Consider the following 20,244-nt stretch of genomic DNA (forward strand, 5'->3'; position numbering starts at 1 on the left):
GGACTCAAATTATTTAGGGATTGTCATAGTTGTAAATAATTCACTTTCTAAACAACGTGGCTTAAACTTGGGAGTTCCTTTGTAAACACATATGAATATAGTATATCGAAAAACTCCGAATTTATAACAACATAACAAAGAGCCCTATACTGGCAGTTGAGAACTCTAGGGTTATTAAGTGATGGGTATCCTATAACGAATAGTTCTAAGGAAATATTATTTTTTATTTAGTGCGAAAGATCGTAACATTGAAAGAAGCATCAATTAATGCCTCAAATAATAATACCAGTTTCAGGATTTTTTGCATTTAAATAAATACCTAGGTATGCAGGCATAATTAATTTAAACACCTACCTTGTTACAAATTTAATTTTTATTGCGTCTCAGTTAGAAGTATGGTATTACAGGTATAAATATTATATACCTAATACATATTAATTAAAAGAACCCATATATTCTGCACACTAGACCTTGCGATCAATCCGCAAAACCTTAATTATACTTGAAAATGCGCAAAAAAAAATTCGTTGTAAATGCGATCAATCAAACACAAAAAAAAAAACAGCGAAAATCAGGTTCGTACATAACAAATTCTTTTCTTACATCAAACATCCTCATTCGCGTTCTTTTGTTGTCTGAAGTTTCACGTGCCCGAGGCGCCGTCACATTTCATCATTTCTTTCACCTTGTGAAATGTGCGTGAATCCTAACGATTATTCGATTTGATTAGTTTAGTGGTGTCCAAAACAATAGTGAAACCGGTGTGGCAACAAGAATGAAAGAATCACTAATTACTGATCATCGAAAGTAAAAATGTAAATTTACATAAATACGCAAACAGCGGTGGCGGCCGGCGTGTGCTGCGCTCATTGAAACGTCACACAGCACCTGTGTTGAGAACCCTAAAACGACAATTTGCCGGCAGCAGGTAAGTCGAACGACTTGATAAAAACAAAATCGACTAGTGACGTCGTTAAGCTAGTCGCGTTGATTAGAGTTAAAGTGATTTACATATGGTATTTACAATAATATAATATATGTAATATATATGTAAGTAAGTACTTAGCAAGTCCATGTAACAGTTGCTGCTTTGAACCGCTTAGAAGCGGTTTGAAACCGGTGAGCACATCATCAGCTTAACAATATAATGCAACTGCATATTTGTTTACATTCGAGCGTGATTAACATATTCACATAATCAAGTATCTTTACTTTTGGTTCAATAAAAATCGAAAATATTCGGCGACCTTGAATGGAAAATGGTTTAAAGAAGCTGTTGTGTGGTGAATCCCCTTTCCAAAAACCTACATGAATACAATTGAAGCTTTCATACGCAGAGCAATATTAAGAAAAAACTATTTTATGCTCCAAGTGGGGTTTTCCCAAACATAGTGGAGTTTCTAAGTGATTTTGAAGTTGTACACGCATACTATATTATTTTATTCTTTAATTTTGACCGTTCTTAAACCGTTTACTTCATCTTAGCCCTGTTGCCCACACAATTTATCTGTGCTTTTTTTTATTAAATTCCGAGAAACGTAGCTGTGGTTTAGTCTAATGAAATCGATGTCAGAACCATCACCCAGCAACTTTACGTTCTTCAATCTTGAATTCGATTCAAGATATCTAGGGACAAACTAGCCTCGGAGGATAATTCCTATCATTGTGGATTCGTATTGCTCAGGGATTGAGGTATTCGTCCTTAGTTCTGTGCTCATTATCACTATTTTGAACAACCTCTAATACTCTATTTAAACTTATAGTCATAATCGAATATCTTATTCCTTCGGATAGCTACATAACGAATACTACTCTGACTTAGTTGCTTATAATAAATTGATTTCTATTTAAAGCCGAATTAAGTTTTTAAGATTTGGGTTCTGAGAGTAGTAAAATATTGAGCTGTAACAATGTCACAACTAACTCACGACATATTGACCTATAAATTATACTGAGGCATGTGTTCAAAACAGTTGGGTGCCGCGAGTTCACAATGGAAACAATGCACGGATTTAATGAATTGGACATCGAATTGCTATTGCTTCCACCATATCCTTCGGATACGCGCCCGAGAGGTCTCGGACCTCAAGAGAATGGTGTCTAAAACAGAATTAAGCGACAATGTTAAGGTCAAGATTTGTTTTGAACCAAAATACTGCAAAACTGATATCGGAAAATTGTAGACCACTATAATCTGTGTATCATCATCGATATCATCTATGTATGTTGATGAAATCGAATTTCGTCAAAAAATGTATTTTTCTTCAAAACATATTTTTCTATAAAAACTAAAAATATACATATATTTTTAATTCACAAAAACTAATTATACCTTTCAAAATTTATCTACATTTATTTATAAACCGATTCATTCATTCCTAATTATCACAGTGCCATGCAAGGTTTTCTAGTAAGAAGCGTACGCATGCCAAGAATTTCAAAAGCCCATGCTAATTGATTTAACGCCATCCAACCATTGATCCGATCTTTATTTACATTTAGCTTAATGCTCTCATACCTTTATCAAAGAACTTTTTTTTAACTCTTAAACAGCGTTAAATAAAATTTCTCATTCACTGTAACGGTGCGTGGAGTGCTTTTACATGTTTGTTGACTCTTCTTATTGTTAGGCTGCAAATAAAAGGTTAAGGGAAGGAAATCACAAAATAGTTGTAAATGCATTTTTATTAATAGTTGTTAATATAATTAATATTGACGAATTAAACTGTGTCAAGGTTAATCACTTTATACTGATAAACTCTTCAAACTAAGATCATAGTTGGGATTTTGAAAATAAATCTGATTATGAAATAACTGCTTGCAAATATATAAAATTAAATCAGTTTCTGAAAGAATTGTAGATAAATTTCACAAATCAGGGATTGCTTATAAATAAAAACAAGTAAGGAAGAGCTAAGTTAGGATGTTACCGAACATTTTATACTCTCACAATTTATTTATTTAATTTTATTAATATAACACACAATTTGACACTTCGGCATATATATGGTTTAAAGTATACTTCAAAGTTCGGGTATATTAGAAATACGCGTGGTTGTGAACCGATTTGGACTATTGCCTCCATGTTTGGACTGCATAAGGTAGTAGCTAAAAGCTTTAGTAGTTTACGAGATATGTACAAAAAACTTAGTAAGGGCGGGGCCACGCCCACTTCCCCAAAAAAATTACATCCAAATATGCCCCTTCATAGTGCGATCCTTCATACCAAATTTCATAGTTTAATTTATGGCTCAGTTATAGATAGCTCTTTATATCTTTTCGGTTATCGATTTCGCCCATCTTCGATGGTAACCTTCTTATGGTGCCAAGAAATACATGTACCAAGTTCCATCAGGATATCTCCATTTTTACTCAAGTTACAGCTTGCTCGGACGGACAGACAGAAATCCGGATTTGAACTTTACTTTCACGAAGATGCTCTTTATATTACTGTTTTCACTTTGAGCAGGGATTCATGTGAGCCTTATTAGGTAATAGTGAAACATGAGTTTCGAGAAAATCAGTAATCTGGAGGTCCAGAGGGAATGCTTTTATTTTTAAGGAGGAACACGATCTAGACCTCGGAGAGTTTGAAAGAGTTCATAGATTGTTTACGATGATAGAATACGCTTCGAAAAGTAAGAGCAATTTACAAACAAATCTAAAATCTTCAAGAACGCCTGGTCCGACCCAATAATCTGCATAAGAAGATCCAACAAATCAGCTATAATGATTTTTGATGCAGTTCCAATTTTTTGTTCCCCATTACCCATATTATTTGGATGCAGGTGTACTCAACTAAGTCCTAATTTACTTTTAGTGGTTTTGAGAACACTGGTTATTAGTATTACTTATTATTATTACTACCAACGTCAAGTTCCTTAGCGTTATGTTCTTTAAGATTCTACTTATAGTAAGAGTTGTTTATTACTTATGTAGCTGTTTCCATCCACGCAGCTTCGTTGTAGCCGATTAATTTGTACACACGCAATTCTATGGTGCGAAAATCATACGCGCGACTCGGCTCATGTAAACAAGATCGCACAACAATTAAAAAAACGAAGAACCACAGAGCTAAGAAACTTTTAGCATATTCTATGTTGTTCATTTTTCCAAGTCGGACACATGCCCAACGAAATGATCATAAAATTAATTATTTCATTTATTAAATGATACTCTTACGAAGAGTACTACGGCAAGATCGATTGGTTCTTATGCAGACGGTGTTCTTTCTCTCATAAAAATGAGAATCTTCTTTTTCATAAGGATTTTTCATTATTTTGATACTATATCTGGATTGGAATAAGATTAGGCAATAAACAGAAGGACAGAAAGATATTTTTTATCTTCGATCGCATGATCAAGTGATCTCGCATATTTAAGACATGATCTATACGCTCTATGTCTCGTATATAACTGAGCAACTAGTTAATGTCAGAGTTATTAAATTTTTGAGTCGATATATTTCACTCACATTTCGAGGATATACATAGTAAACCTTAATCTAAGTAATTTCTATTCTACAACCCTATCTAACTATACTTATGTAGGAATCGTATGGTATGGTTCTCGTAAGTACTCGTACGTCAACAAATCTACGAAAACTTACACATTAAGCAACAACAAATAAAACAAAAATATAAACGACGCTTAATGTCTAATTGTTTATTATTATATCTATATTGACTACTACTAACACAGCCCCACAGCAATCACAAGAAACGCTACAATACAAATAAACATACTTACCACTTTGTACCCGGCTCCGCTAGCTGAAGCTTCGAGCTTGTTTCAACTTATGACTGCGTCTAGCTTGCGTGTCTCTGTGTGAGTTTGCATGAAAAAAAATTGAGCGACCGGCGCTTAAGCCCTTCGTGGCTTGTCTGCGTCAACAACAACAATTGATATTATCGATCACACTTGCTGTAACTGATCGATATACGAATGAATGCGGCAACAATTGGCGCTTGTTGTTGTAGTATGAGTTGATATCGTGCTCTCAGCGTGACAAATAAAAAGCTAGTCGATTTACAGGAGCATATTCAATTGTAGTTCGACAGTCCATCGACACGTTCGATCGTTCGAAAAGCGCATAATTGTGAGAGTGTGTTAGAAATTGAAAGATAAATAATTAAAAGGATATTAAAGTGCAGGAAGTGAAGGATTAAGTGGCTAAAAAATTAGCTTAGGTCCGAAAATTCTTATTGACAGTTAAAATTTCAAAGTTGGAAAATATGAAAGTGCTTCTAAAGTGTTAGAAAATATTTTTCTATAAAATAATATACACATTTTACTTTATATGCTGTCCTTGCAAAGACATTTTATAGTGTAAAGTCCTTAAAGGTGCTACGTTAATGAAATACAAAAATAATCGCGGCACAATACTACAGTTACAATTCAGAACTTTTCTCAAACGGATATTTTAGTGGAGTTTGCTGTGTATGAAACATTTTTTAAAGGTGAGCATTTTAAATAATTTTTTTAAGAAGACTGCTTGATTTTCATAAAATTTTTGGGCTTTAATTAAAAATAAATTTATCGGTTGAATTTAACATTTGAATATCAGGAAAAAATATATATTTTAATTTTTATTTTTTATTTTTATTATTATGGACTCATAAATAAATTATTAAAAGACTCATAAAAATTAAACATTTTAGAACAAATAAATACATAAAATAAAAATTTGAAAGAAATGTAAAAAAAGTTTAAAGTTTGTTTACAAATATATTGTCGTTGCAGGTGATCGAAATTTCATATTTTATTTATAAATTTTTTTTTACAAATTTTTAATGTTTTGGGTTTTTGATTTTTTTAAAATAAATTTGATATATCTAATTTTGTTAGTAAATATTTTTCCATTTGAAAATTAAATTTGATTAACAAATAAAAATAGTTTTCTTTTTTAATTATTTAATATTTTATTATTTTTGGATGTGCCAAATAAATTTGCAATATCTAATATTAGTAGTTGAGTTATAAACAAAATATTTTGATTTTTTTTCCAAAGGTTTAAAATTTTATTTATAAAATGTTTTTTAAATATTTTATTTAGAAATCAACTACTAATTTGTATAAATTTTATTATCTAAAGTTAGCAATATATTAATTTTTTTTAGTTATAATATTGCATAGCAAAAAATTCTTTAAAATTCTTAAGAAAAAGTTGATTTATTTGTAAAAAAAAAAATTGAAATACACAGGCTTCATAATTTTTGATTTGAAAAATAGTTATTCTATAAAATGAGATTTAAATTTATAATCATTTCTTAAACAACATATTCATAAATATTTTTTCTTTATTGTGGATTAACCATTTGTTGAATAAAAATACTTAATTTTTGTTAAAAAATTATTTAAATTCATATTTTTTAAATTTATTTTGAATATTTTTCTTAGAAATGTTAATTTTAAATTTAAGGATATACATTTAAAAATATATATTTTTTTGGTTAGAAATTATAATATTTATTTTTAATTAATATCTCCTTAAACTTGGCCACGAGCAAAATATAAAAATAATTCTATATAATTAATCTTTTCATGCAATTTCCTTACATAATTTCATATTGCATTATTTAACTGCAGAACTTTTGCATTTTTAGTTCATTTGTGCAAAACAAATATATTTGCATTTATTACTATACATTTTTATTGTAAAATACAGATTTTTTTTAAGATTAACACGCGACTTAACTCCATACACTTGCTCGAACAAATTGAAAACACTTTAATTACCATGTGCTTAAAATTTAAATGAACTAAATCGTTCAATCGAAAACCACTTTTGTGCGGGCAAATTTAATGACAACTTAGTTATTATAGCTAATAATATTATGTAAATGCTAATTATTAGGAATCTATTAATATTTTTGTGTTCCCCAAAGGGTTTCAGCACCAAACCACGCCTATTAGTAATTTAAGGGCTATTAGTATTGTAATTGGTATTCACTTTGTGGTCAGCTTTATTTACGACTTCACAGTTATATTCTTTGATAATTGAATATTAATTAATACTTGTTTAAAAGGAAAGACTCTATTTTTGAAGTAGCTTAAGTCGAATTAAGTGAATACAAAGAATATGATTATATCAATTGTTGCAAATTTGTGTTGTCTTTTATATTAATTTATGATTTAGAATAAAAAGTTTCTTATTAAGAAGAAATTAATACGAAGCCATTGCTCCGATTTTCAGGAAATTAAAGTGTTTATCTTGGCTTAAGTTGACTTAAGTTACTTTTTCATTTCTCCAAAGACTTATATTTTTATAATGAAGGCATTTATACTCATTTAATTGCACAAACTGTTAAATTATTATATTATAGTTTTTAAAATTTGCGAAAAATCGTGCTAAACACCTCTAATTAACATTCAATTAACATATTGTCACTTTTAATTAGCGGTAAATATATCGCAAATTATTGAACGTGGGAATTTAGCAAGTTAGTTTTTTAAGTTTATTAATATATTAAAAAAATAGTTTGCTAGTTTTGAACTGATTCTGTCAAGAATACATACATATATATTATAAATAGTTCATAATTACTCCATTAAATAGACTTTGGTTGTATAACTATAGTTATGATAAATTAATAAGAAATGTCGTTTTCTTGTAATAAGTAGTATTCAACTTCACATAATATGTATTTAACGAGACATGCAAGGTTTTAACACTGTGCTACAAATTACATCGTGCATATGGTGGAGTTATGGATAGTTAGGTTGAAATACAAAGCAGTGTACAAAGTGATAGAAAGATATTAAAATATAAAACTTAATTAATTAATCTTGGTTGGTCGAATAAAAAGAGAGGTCTTTGTGACCAAGGGAGGTCTCACTGCAACCGCCTTTATATAAGTTCTTAATTTGACCATTTTGTCCTGAGCTTTTTCGACTATATCTGTCAAATTTCTTTTAAATTAGAATATTGGGAGCAATGGAAAATATCCCGTAACGGCTGAATGGCTGAAGGCTGGTCATTAACATCCTATCATCCTCTGCATATTAGCGCTTCCACTTTATCAAATTTCTGTAGTTGAGATCTTACTCTTATCCTTTGGTCATCACAACAATACTGCTTAATTCTCAAGAATTCCTAAAACAAGGAGGCTTTTATTCTGTACATTATCAACAATACTTCAAAGTAATTTGTGGTATGTATATCAATCTTGCGACCGGTATAATTTGTAGAACAGTGTTAACATCATGAATATTTCTTGATATGTCAATATTAATTACAATGATTAATAAAATGCATTTCAAGGAACAACTAATTTCTTTATAACATATAACTGTGGTTACCTAAGGCTAATGACCATTAATTGCGCGTAACTGTGATGTGAGTTATCTGTCAGGTTATTTGTAGAGATATTAGTTTTATCAAATTGTTTTAATATGAAGAGAGAGGTAGAAGACATAATTTATTTAAAATATATTTCTTTATAAATACGAGTTTCTAAGAAACCATAAACGTTGTCCCAAGATAACGTTGGACAACGTGGTGTATATTCAGTGGCGCAATATAATTCCAACGTTCGCGAAATTTGTGATAAGCTAATTTAGAAATAAGGCTAATCAAATCTAGCCCAGTAAGAGAGGCACCATAGAGATGAACATTAAGAAGTTTAGGATAGGAGAGCATAAGTATATAATAAATGTTGGCCTCTCTTTAAGGATTATAAGTCTTTATGCAATTTAACGAGCGTTTTAACCAACAATTGTATAATTGTTAGGTATCTTGGTGTTATAACCCGGATCTACCAAACTCGATTGGGACGGTTTGAGATTTTGAAATCATATCTGGATATATGTTGCAATAACAACCTTCCTTACAAATAAATAACTGATAAGTTTAACTGATTTTTTGAATTCCATACAGTTTTTTAATGAAAAATATAGGGATAACCGTTAGGTACACTGAGTAGAATCTCCGGTATTACTATTTCCAAGTGAGCTTTGGAGCAAACACTTTCTTATTATAAGGTAATTGGCGAAATCCAGCAAGAATACTTGTTTTTATTTGATTCCAGAAACTTATATAACAGTGTTAGCCCTATAATTACATATGTAATCAAGTGCTCTATGATCTATTATCTTAATCTAAATATTAATTGTTTGAGATGCAAATTAATAAATAAGAAGAACACGCAAGCCTTTGCTGAAAACGTGACACAAATAAGTATCTTGAGAAACGCTACTTAACGCTTAACATCACACCATAACAACATCTCCATATCGTGATAGCGACACGCACTTAAATTAAAATTTTATTGTGATCTTCATTTAACGAGAGAGCGGATCTCTATTACATACATACACATATTTGCACTCTTCAAAGCTTCACATTACAAACCAAGCGCCCTTTAATTGATTCAATCGAGATCTGATGGAGCAGAACCGCGTCGTCTATTTATTTAGACCGGACCTGTTGCTCGTTTGTGGATGCTATTGATTTTGCTGTTGACTTTGGGGATGACGGCGCTTTCTGAGCGCTTGTCTCCAACTAAGCGTGCACGTGTTGTTTATAGTTGTTGTTGTTTTCACACTTTCTTGTTTTAACCGGTTCACATCAGTATATCTGCCGGCATCCGGACGTTAACCAGTTAAATTTGCTTAAATCTCACTGAGCAGTTATTGATTATTTCTGCGCAGAAGTGAGTCTCAGTGTTTCAACATGCTGAAACATTTACAATTACTACTTGAGACTGGGCTTGTTTGTTGGGCTCGCTTGGTTCGTGTAAGCTTACATATGTAAATAAATTGTAAGAAATATTGAATAAGAAATGTGCTCACTCATTTAGTTTTATTGCAGCGGGTGTTGACACTGCAATAGAGAACGTCACAAAATTATTTTTTATGCTAATAAGATTGAGTAAGGTTGAACAGAACTTACTATAGACTGGGAGATTATATAGACTTAATGACGATTCATATAGTAACTGCAGTCCGCTTTCGATAAAGTCACTAAAGAACCCTATTTAAACCAAATGCCAAGAACCAATTTCAGAACCAGAAATAGTTCAGGAAATTTAATAAATTTCGGGATCGCCAAAATATTATATGAATTCGAAAATCACAAATCCATATTCGGGATCCCGAAAATATTATTTGCATCCTGAAATTCCGAAATATTGAATATAATCCAAATTTATGAATTCATTAAGAATATAATCCTTGAATGACAAATTTATTCTTTGTTATTCTAAAACAACTGTGATTTGTCAACTTGTTTAAGGATGTTAATCGCCAATTTAGTCAAACATATGTATATCAAAGGTGTTATTGGGGTTGGTGGTATGTGATTTGCGTCGAACCGTATAGCCGGTTAAAGCCGAAACGATGATAGCGCGCCACTCCTCTGTTTCCCTCGCAGTTCGGCGCCAGTTGGAGATCCCAAGTGTAACCAGGTCCCTCTCCACCTGATCCCTCCAACGTAGTAGAGGCCTTCCCTTTCCTCGGCTTTCTCCGGCGGGTACTGCATCGAACACTTACAGAGCTGAAGTGTTTTCGTCCATTCGGACAACATAACCTAGACAGCGTAGCCGCTGACTTTTTATTCGCTGAACTTTGTCAGTGTCGTCGTATAGCTCGTACAGCTTATCGTGCCATCGTCTGCGGTATTCGCCGTTGCCAATGTTCTGAGGACCATAAATCTTGCGCAAAATTTTCCTCTCTAAAACTCCTAGTGTCGTCTCATCTGATATTGACATCGTCCAAGCTTCTGCACCATAAAGCAGGACGGGAATGATAAGCGACTTGTAGAGTTTGATTTTGGTTCGTCGAGAGAGGACTTTACTTTTCAATTGCCTACTCAGTCCAAAGTAGCACCTGTTGGCAAGAGTGATTTTGCGTTGGATTTCAAGGCTGACATTGTTGGTGTTGTTAATGCTGGTTCCCAGATAAACGAAATTATCTACAACTTCAAAGTTATGACTGTCAACAGTGACGTGGGAGCCAAGACGCGAGTGCGCTGACTCTTTGTTTGATGACAGGAGATATTTCGTCTTGTCCTCATTCACCACCAGACCCATACGCTTCGCTTCTTTATCCATGCGGGAAAAAGCAGAACAAACGGCGCGGTTGTTGCTTCCGATGATATCAATATCATCGGCGTACGCCTGCAGCTGTACACTCTTATAGAAGATTGTACCTTCTTTATTTAGGTCTGCAGCTCGTATAATTTTTTCCAGCATCAAGTTAAAGAAGTCACACGATAGTGAGTCACCTTGTCTGAAACCTCGTTTGGTATCGAACAGCTCGGAGAAGTCCTTCCCAATCATGACGGAGCTTTTGGTGTTGCTCAACGTCAACTTTCACAGCCGTGTTAGATTTGCGGGGATACCAAATTCAGACATCGCGGCGTTATTCAGTAGGTCGGAGAAGTGTTCCCTCCATAATCCCAGTATGCCCTGGACATCGGTTACAAGATTACCACCTTGGTCTCTACATGAGGATGCTCCGGTTTTGAAACCTTCTTTAAGTCACTTAATTTTTTCATACAATTTTCGAGCATTGCCTCCGTCTGCCAGCTTCTCAAGCTCTTCATACTCACGCATTTCGGCCTCTTTCTTTTTTTATGTGCAAATGCGTTTCGCTTCCCTCTTCAGCTGTCTTTATCTTTCCAATCCCGCTCGTGTTGCGGTCGTTTGCAACGTTGCGAGGTGGGCAATCTGTTTTCTCTCCGCTGCGAGATGACAATCGTCATCGTACCAGCTTATTACCATATTATTATTATTAATGAACCTTTAATAAATACCGATAGGACTCGGAATCTCGAAAATATAATATATTAGCAGTAATGTTTTGATCACAAATTTCGTCAATCTTCAAACTATAATCTCAATATCATGATTATAAGTAAAATGTTAGTAAGTACCGAAAATTTTCGGGATACCGAAAATATTTTATAGGAATCCCGAAATGTTCCCGCAATGATCCGAAATCGAATGAATTACTTTATATACACTTTCTTCATTGCCAATGGAAATGTTCCTATTGAACTTGACTTTTTTAACGCCAAATACAAACAACGCTTAATAAAGAAATGCCAATGCGTAGTGTAAGTTTCCGCCATGCCACAGCGATGTGTCTTAATAAATACATAAATGGCATAGTGTCAACATTACAACAACATTGTGCCACAAATAAATTATTACTTAATTACGCGCTTATATGATAGCAAAAACACATGTGGCCCACACTGCCACCAGCAATTCAATGATATTTTATTGATTTTATACAAAATTTTTTAATTGCAGGTTGTTAACTAATTGTAAACTCAACACAGACTTGCAACGGAGATGTAAATAATTCGCCCCCGTCAATAAGTGAGATTAATTGAAAGCGAATAGTTTCCAAAATAAACGAAATACATACAAACAAATATATCTATATATACTACGAGTATTAGAAAATTATATACGTACTACGCACGAACAAGTTCCTGTTATTTAAAAAATATATATACAAATCAAAAAATCCCAAAATGTCCCCACTAATGGCCACTTTGCTGAAGCTCTTGTTCCTTTGCGCCCTGGCGCATAGCAGCGATTCGCTGGCGGTGCCCGATAACAACGCGCAAAGGTATCAACAACCACCAGCGATCAGCGCCACAGCTGCGAAACCATCTCCACCGTATTTACTCGTGCGCGGCGATTCCACATTTGCCTCGTCAGATGACGCGCTCTCTGTTTTGGATGCCACAGACTCACAGGCGGAGAAACGCAACTTTGATGTGGCGGCGCAATTGCTAATGACCATGTACAATGAGGAAATGAGAGCGGCTGAGAGCTTTGAGGAAATGGAGCAATGCAACAATCCCTCCCACAAAGCCGTTTTCTCCGGCTACGATTATGCGATATTGCTCTCTATGTTGATTATATCGCTGGGGATTGGCGTTTTTTATGGCTTCTTCCACAAATCGGGCAGTTCATCGGAAGACTTTCTACTCGGTTCGGGTATGTCTATATTTCCGGTTACACTAAGCTTGACGACGAGTTTTATCACGGCCATTGAGTTGTTGGGCAACCCATCGGAGATGTATTTGCAGGGCACGCAATTCGTGTTGATTGGTGAGTAGAGAAGGAAGCCTCGATAAGACCCAAGAAATAGCTGTAATTTTCTGTTTCACCCTTATAGTTATTCCAATGATTATGGTCATACCGGTTGCTGTGAAGATATTCTATCCCATCTATTTCAAAATGGAACTGACAAGTTGTTATGAGTATCTTGGCATACGCTTTGGAAAGGAGATACGTATTTTGGGCGCTGTTCTATATGTTATACAGGTAAGGGTCCCGGGTAGTTGATCTAATTTGAGTCTAAAAGATCTCCTTGAACATGGCTCTAAGTCCTCAAAGGTGTTTATTCTCAAGTAGGTTGCGTTTTAGATCCCATTTAAGACTTCAAAATCGACGAAAGAAGCCGTAAGGATAGAACATAAGATCGTTGGTCTAACCACTTTTTCTACATCTTAGATAGGAATACTATATAGTAAGAAAGAACTCTAATTTTATACTAGAAAATAGTTTTAATCAAACCTTAGTTTACTGACCAACTGACAAGTGACCATTATAGTTTTTTTCGAGAGATCGGCCTATCAATGAGCAATTTCAGTCCGATTTTATTTACTATTTCAGAAACTGAAATGAACCTTTGTTGGTCACAATTAATTTTGAAACATTTCTCTGGAGATCGGCCTTATAGCATGAAGTATAAGTTCTGAACCTATTTTATATACTATCATATTCTATCAATGGGGTAAATGGAGTATTAAGAAACTACTAATTTAAGAGATATCAGTATATTTCTTTTAACTATGTAAATTTGCTGGAAGATATGTTCTGATTCCACAACTGAAAGAAATACTACAGACTTGTACAGTTTATAAATGTTTTCGGTTTCGTTTTAAATTTTTCTTCTGATATTACCGAATTTAGGCCCATTTGGTAACATACTCATTTCTTTGTATTCTCCACAGATGTGTTTCTACACCGCCGTAGCAGTGCTGGCACCGGCGATCGCACTTTCTAAAGCCACAGGCTTAAATACAAAAGTTGCTGTGATTCTTATTTATTTAGTCTGTGTCTTCTACTCATCTCAGGGTGGCATGAAGGCGGTGGTAATTGCCGATACCTTTCAGGTGAGCTCACTATAACCTTTTTCCGTCAATTACCTGTATTAAAAATGGATCTTTTATATTTCAAATTGCAGGCTGTCGTTTTGGCCGTCTCCTTGGTGCTAGTCATTGCTTTGGGTAGTTATTATAGCGGTAATGCTATTGAGATTTTCAACACGGCAGCTGATCGACATCGTTTAGAGTTCTTCAAGTAAGTTACACACGATCTACTAACTAGAAGTATACATTTTAATCGTCTTATTTCAACCGTTTAGCTTTGATTTTGATCCCACAACGCGGCACACAGTTTGGTCCGTTGTGATCGGTGGCTTCTTCTATTGGACCTCGCTATTCTGCACCAATCAGGCATCGGTACAGAAGTGCATGTCATTGAAATCGCTAAAGTTGGCGAAAGTGGCTTTGGGTTTTGCCATACTCGGACTTGTTATAGTATTCCTCATGAACTTCTACACCGGTCTGATGATCTTCAATCATTACGCTGATTGTGATCCACTAACAGCGGGACGCATCACCGCTTCTGATCAACTATTGCCCTTCTACATCATTAGCACTTATGAACATATCTACACGATTGCTGGCATTTTTGTAGCGGGTATCTTCGCGGCCAGCTTGGGCACCGTGGCGTCTGCGTTGAATTCGCTCTCCGCAGTGACGTGTGAGGATCTACTTGTGAATGGCATGAATATCAAGATTACACCGGATAAGGGTGCGCTGTACGCCAAATGGATGTCTTTGGGTTACGGCATATTATCTTTCGGTTTGGTTTTCATCGTAGAGAAGTTGGGTGGCGTGCTGCAAGCGACTCTCACATTGAATGGTCTCATTGGTGGAGTCACTTTGGGTCTCTTCGTGCTGGGTATTGCTTTTAAGAGCGCCAATACAAGAGGCGCTTTCTATGGTGGTTTGCTGTCGTTGGCTATAGTCATTTTCATTGGTGTGATGGCGCAAATTGTTAATGTGGATCCGGTAGAGTTACCCTTGTCAGTGGAACATTGCGATTGCAAAGTGAATGCCTCCTCTTTGATTTTGCCGGAAACTGTGGAGACAGTGACGCTAACTGGATTTAGGTAATACATTTTGTAATGCAATGTAATTACTTTGATTTAATGTAATCTATTTTCGAAACACTAGTTCCTGGCCAATCTTCAAGCTCAGCTACATGTGGTACTCGATGATCGGTACTTTGCTCACAATAATCTTGGGTTTGCTCATTTCGCTCATCGTTGCTGCTGTGCAACGGCATAATGTGCTCAATATAAACTCGACGTGCGAGGAGCAAGTGCGTAGCAAACCTGAGACGCCACCACAATTCAGCACCGAGATCAAAGTGACCGCAAAAACGGAGCCGGAAGCTGCTGAGAAATCAGGACATATTAATCTGGCTATACGTTTGGACGATGAGTGAAACGTGTAAACGAAATACCTGATGTTTCGGGTAGCATAACCTAGAGGCTTATAAAAATTGAGAACACAACAATTTGACAAACGATTTGTATAGGGAACGTTGCAACAACGTTGCTTTATGTACAAATTATTTTCAACAGACTTACCACATTGCAACTGAGTACTTGTTATTAATTATTAATAAACTATATTTTTTCGATTTTTAAATGATTACAATGCAAAATGTAACAATTAAATACAACCAGTCATTAATTTAGTCCAATAAGTGTATATAAATATATTTAAATACTATATGATTACATTAAAGTAATCATCAGATTATAGAGAATTAGTTCTTAGAACATAGTATTAGTATGAAGACGAGACGAATTAATGAATTAAGTCACAAGTGATAAAATGTAATTAAACAATGCACAAAACAAAGAATTGGTTAAAGTACAAATAAAAAAAAACAACAAAATTATATGTAATCATTACTTTTAATATTATTTTTAAAGACTTCAATACACATTGTTATTGTTTTCTATTTATAGTCGCAAATAACTGTAACAATGCTAATATTGTGTCACACATAACTGAAAATATATATATGTATTTGCATTTGCGAATGCCATCACTGATCCTGTTAACTATTTGTTTACACTCTGCGCAAATATCTACAATTACTTGGAATGACATTAATTACAATCTCTGATAAGAAATTCTATGTGCGAATTGCTTTTGTTTTACAAAACATATATATTCATATTGATATAGCATGCATACTATATACCGACATATAAATATACAAATGTACAAAATAATAGTTGTAATGGAAAAATTAATAAATTATTATTTAAAATAGCAAATAATATTTTGACTTGTTGCACTCATTCATTGAGCTTTTGTTATGGAACATGCGAGTAGTATTTTTAGATCTGTTCTCGTGCGTGCTGCTTTCCGACATTACTAATATTAAATTGTTGTTAGATTTCAGAAAAAAAGTAAAGCACATAAAATGTATGTACCCGTCTTTATATAGTATTTTCTACAATAGGCGAAGCAGCTACTCATAAATGATTTGCTAAATTCGTATAGACCCTAATTGATCGAAAACAAAGAACCCATAAGTTCGAAGGTGATAGTTGCCACCCTAAACATATTAAAGGAACATGTTTGATCAAACCACCAACGAATTGATGATTCTGTGCAGTGGTTAGTTTCTGTGGTGTTTCAATAATTTCAATCCTTCCTCCAAACGACCGTCATTTAGGTGGACTGTTCGTAACGAGCCGCATCCAAAAGTATAGAAAATCGAAATCGCGTATAAGCGCTCTAATTGAAGAGCTGTGTCACAAATAAATAAACACGAAGGTCTTTCCGGTACTACAGAAATGGTATCAGAAAATTTGAAAATTGCCCCAATCGGTATATTGCTTTTAAGAGAACCGTATTCAATAATAAATCCAAGAAGATGTTTTTTATCGATGAACTATTAACAATAAGAAATCGTTGAGTTTCGAAGGGAGTAAAATTGTCGAATATGTCAAATACAAGCATGATAAAATCAAAACTCACTAAACGTTATTAACTTACAAATGTGTTTATCTCACAAACTACATTATATAAACCAAACTTAGCTTTGTCAACCGATTATACACCAGGAAAAGGCCGCCCTCCCCCTACATAATACATATGGAACTTCTATAAGTCAAAGATCTCCATAACTCGAACTCTTAAATTGGCAATAGGAGTAATATTTCATAAAAAATTCTTTCCATAAATCGAACTATTCGACCAGGGCATAAATAAAATTTAAAATCTTTTTAACGAGGCAGAATTTTTAAAGAGACCCTCTGTGTCTGATGGATATGATATTACACTTAAGGATTACATAAATCATGTAACAACGGCATGGGATACAGACATCAACAGCCAAACAATAGCAAACTGTAACAAACGAAGTTAAACAAAACATGTTTTAACGTATTTAAATAAAAATTTTTGCGAAGTAAATAAATAAAACTGTGTATAAAACTATATTTTACAGCTTTTTGAAAAATTTATGTTTTAATGAAAATTTCTATAACTCGAAGTCTCTTTAACTCTAATTTTTTTGTGGATTATGGTGATTCGAGTTAGAGAAGTTCCACTGTATTACGTTTAAAACTATTAAAAGTGCGTTAAATTACTAATGAGAAACGAATGAAACAGAAGAAATGGCAAAAAAGAGCTGCACTCCGATTACAATAAAACATTAAAAATGGGCGTGGCGTCGCCACAGGTACTACTCGATCGATTTCAACGATTTTTAGACGAAATCGGTTAAAAATCACGCTTAATTCCCATATAACACAATTTATTTAGAATTTTATTAACAATCTGATTCATTCATTTAAAAATAAAAATATGCATGAAGAACCATAGAAGATACCAGAACAAAACTTTATACAAATCCTGGATTTGAAGTGCATTTAAAAATTGTTGAAATGAAACTATAACTTTTCAAGGCCCCAGATATCGCACTTGAAGGCATCAGTGCCAATGGGTAATTTTTTACTGAAAATACCGGTAAATCTCTGAGATTTATCTAGTAATGTGTCTCTGTTCAACAATGGGCGGAATCTAGTCATAACATCGCCTGAGATTCCATATAGCTAATATTAGAGTCCTGTATATATCAGTTAGTATGGATGTGCGTTACCTTAATAAAATTATTTAAATAAATTACGAGAGTATAAAATGTTCTTAGTCCTTCTTTTCTTGTTTAAATTGGTTTTGGGAATTCGATATCATCAGCATTTATTATTATTTTTGCAATAGGTTATCGGGTTTTTAATAACTGATACTTAATACTTTGATATTCGTAATTTGCACTTCAATTTATTGCAAATTAAAAATTAATTGAAAACTATTTCACGCAATCAACCAGGTATTTAGTTTTGGAATAGGTTGTATAGTTCCACACTTTACTACTGGGTTATGGCAATATTAGCACTACTTTTACATCATTAGGTAACATACTTTTAGGCACAACTATTAGATGGATATATTTCATTTAAAAAGGCAGCTCTCACTACTGTTGACAGATTGTTAATCCATTATTATATAATTACCCTCTTCCATCTTTCATAAACGCTTGACAGATGTTCTTCCTCTATATCTCTTTATCATACCATCGAACCATTGACAAATTTTATGACAAGGTTGTCGATGGTAGATATACACTTAGAGTGATTTTAAGCTTCTCCAAGGCATAAAGCCTTTCCCTTCCAAATACTTACAGCTTCTACATATGCCATTTATATTTTATTACCATTTCAATTTTTGTTCCTTATTTATTTTTACGTTTATTTGCAATTTTAATTCACACTGGATAATACAAATCAACATATTTATTTTTTAAATAATTACATATTTTAAATAAGTTCCATAATATTACAATTACACATACAATATCTTACATTTTTCGAAAACTTATATTTTTAAATATAAATCATATGAATATTTACACGCAAATTTATAAATAATTACTTAAATTTATCACCAAGTTCGCCGTTTAATGCGGTCACGTTACACTGATCTCTTCGTCACTGTCCGAATTGGAGTCGTCGTAATCGTCGTAGTACATTTTCATGAATTCGGGATTTTGGAACGGCGGCATCGTGTGCGGATGGACGTGGGAATGCGACGACGTCGTAATGGGCGAACCCGGCAAATGCACACCGTTGCTGGTGCTTGTGAGCTGGTGGTGTTGGTGCGCAGACTGCATATGCGGACTCAGCGCCTCACTCATGAAGAGGCCGCCGGGATGTGCGGCAGAGTGCAGTTGCAGGGCATGCTGCTCATTGCCGCCGGCGACAGCCACAGCGCCTGCCAGATTCAGCATGTTGATGCGCCGTTGCTTCGCCTCGTTGATGGTCGATTCCAATTTGAATTTGAGATCTGCGGCGGCCAAATGTTTCTGCATTTCGGCATTGATTTTCGCCTGAAACTCGGCGCTCGATAAAGGTGGCATGCCAACACTGCTGCCACCAACAACACCACTATTGCCGCAAGCACCAAGTACCATACCGGTACCGGTGTGTGGTGGTGATGATGCCGCCGATGAGGAGGCGTTCGATGATTGATCATTCAGATTGGCATTCAATTTGGCGGCAACGGTCAGCAAGGGTGGCGGTGAACTCATTTGCATACTCGGCGCCGAACTGAAGGCGACCGCGGCAGCAGCGGCGGCAACCGCTATGCTGTTGGGTATGTGATGCATCAGCGGTGGCGAGTGTAGCGAAGCAGCGGTAGTGGTTGGTGTGCCGCTTGGCGATTGCATGGATTTGGGTGTGGTTGCGCCGTTGTGTGTTGGTGTGTCCGCATTGGCGCGTTCCTCTTTCGGCTGTGGCGAGAGGCTGTTCGTAGGCGGTGATGGAGGCGTCGGTGATAGCGGTGAGATTGGACGATCACATTTCGCATCGGACAAGTCGGGATTTGGGTTGTTCTTGTTGGGCAATGTCTGATCACGTGAACCACCGCTCGCAAGTAGTTCGCGCTCTTTGGAGTTGCGCCATTTCATGCGACGATTTTGAAACCAAATTTTTACCTAAAAAAGATGAAGAACAAATGTTGGATTAGAAAGTTGTTGATTGATTAGTTGAACATGGTTATGAAAGAGATCAGTTTTTTTGCAGAGAAAATTAATTAGTGTTGTCAGACAATCAAAATGTATGACA

The 20,244-nt window shown here is 34.7% G+C and overlaps 3 protein-coding genes across 4 annotated transcripts in view; 2 read left to right on the forward strand and 1 right to left on the reverse strand.

Annotated features, from left to right (window-relative positions):
* Positions 1 to 614: 614 nt before the first annotated feature.
* On the forward strand, positions 615 to 16,394 carry LOC105210479 (sodium-coupled monocarboxylate transporter 1). Of its 2 annotated transcripts, none has more exons than XM_011181480.3 (7): positions 615 to 928; positions 12,258 to 13,070; positions 13,138 to 13,286; positions 13,979 to 14,140; positions 14,212 to 14,327; positions 14,392 to 15,204; positions 15,269 to 16,394. In XM_011181480.3, exons 2-7 carry the CDS (start codon positions 12,485 to 12,487, stop codon positions 15,540 to 15,542), a joined length of 2,100 nt encoding a protein of 699 aa, XP_011179782.2. In that variant the 5' UTR covers positions 615 to 928; positions 12,258 to 12,484; the 3' UTR covers positions 15,543 to 16,394. The 2 variants fall into 2 exon arrangements, with proteins under 2 accessions (XP_011179782.2, XP_011179781.2); XM_011181479.3 differs by lacking the exon at positions 615 to 928 and adding an exon at positions 5,211 to 5,459.
* On the forward strand, positions 5,355 to 5,426 carry LOC128921494 (uncharacterized). The gene has a single exon (XM_054229297.1). The coding sequence runs from the start codon at positions 5,355 to 5,357 to the stop codon at positions 5,424 to 5,426; it is 72 nt and encodes a 23-aa protein (XP_054085272.1).
* Positions 16,395 to 18,980: 2,586 nt separating the features above from the next.
* The window catches only part of LOC105210514 (uncharacterized), a 38,358-nt gene continuing 37,094 nt past the window's right edge, over positions 18,981 to 20,244 (reverse strand). Inside the window, exon 5 of the mRNA XM_011181524.3 lies at positions 18,981 to 20,114. Within this exon, the coding sequence (XP_011179826.3) occupies positions 19,089 to 20,114 (1,026 nt within the window). The 3' untranslated portion in view covers positions 18,981 to 19,088. The remainder of the gene's footprint in view (positions 20,115 to 20,244) is intronic.

Source organism: Zeugodacus cucurbitae, chromosome 4 (assembly GCF_028554725.1).
Source record: "Zeugodacus cucurbitae isolate PBARC_wt_2022May chromosome 4, idZeuCucr1.2, whole genome shotgun sequence".
Taxonomy (NCBI): domain Eukaryota; kingdom Metazoa; phylum Arthropoda; class Insecta; order Diptera; family Tephritidae; genus Zeugodacus; species Zeugodacus cucurbitae.

What these genes read in the sequence shown, in the direction of transcription:
- LOC105210479 (XM_011181480.3), top strand. Translation starts at nt 12,485, where the DNA reads ATGTCCCCACTAATGGCCACTTTGCTGAAGCTCTTGTTCCTTTGCGCC. An exon ending in CACGCAATTCGTGTTGATTG is followed by an intron (nt 13,071 to 13,137) that starts GTGAGTAGAGAA and finishes TCACCCTTATAG; the next exon opens with TTATTCCAATGATTATGGTC. An exon ending in CATCGTTTAGAGTTCTTCAA is followed by an intron (nt 14,328 to 14,391) that starts GTAAGTTACACA and finishes TCAACCGTTTAG; the next exon opens with CTTTGATTTTGATCCCACAA.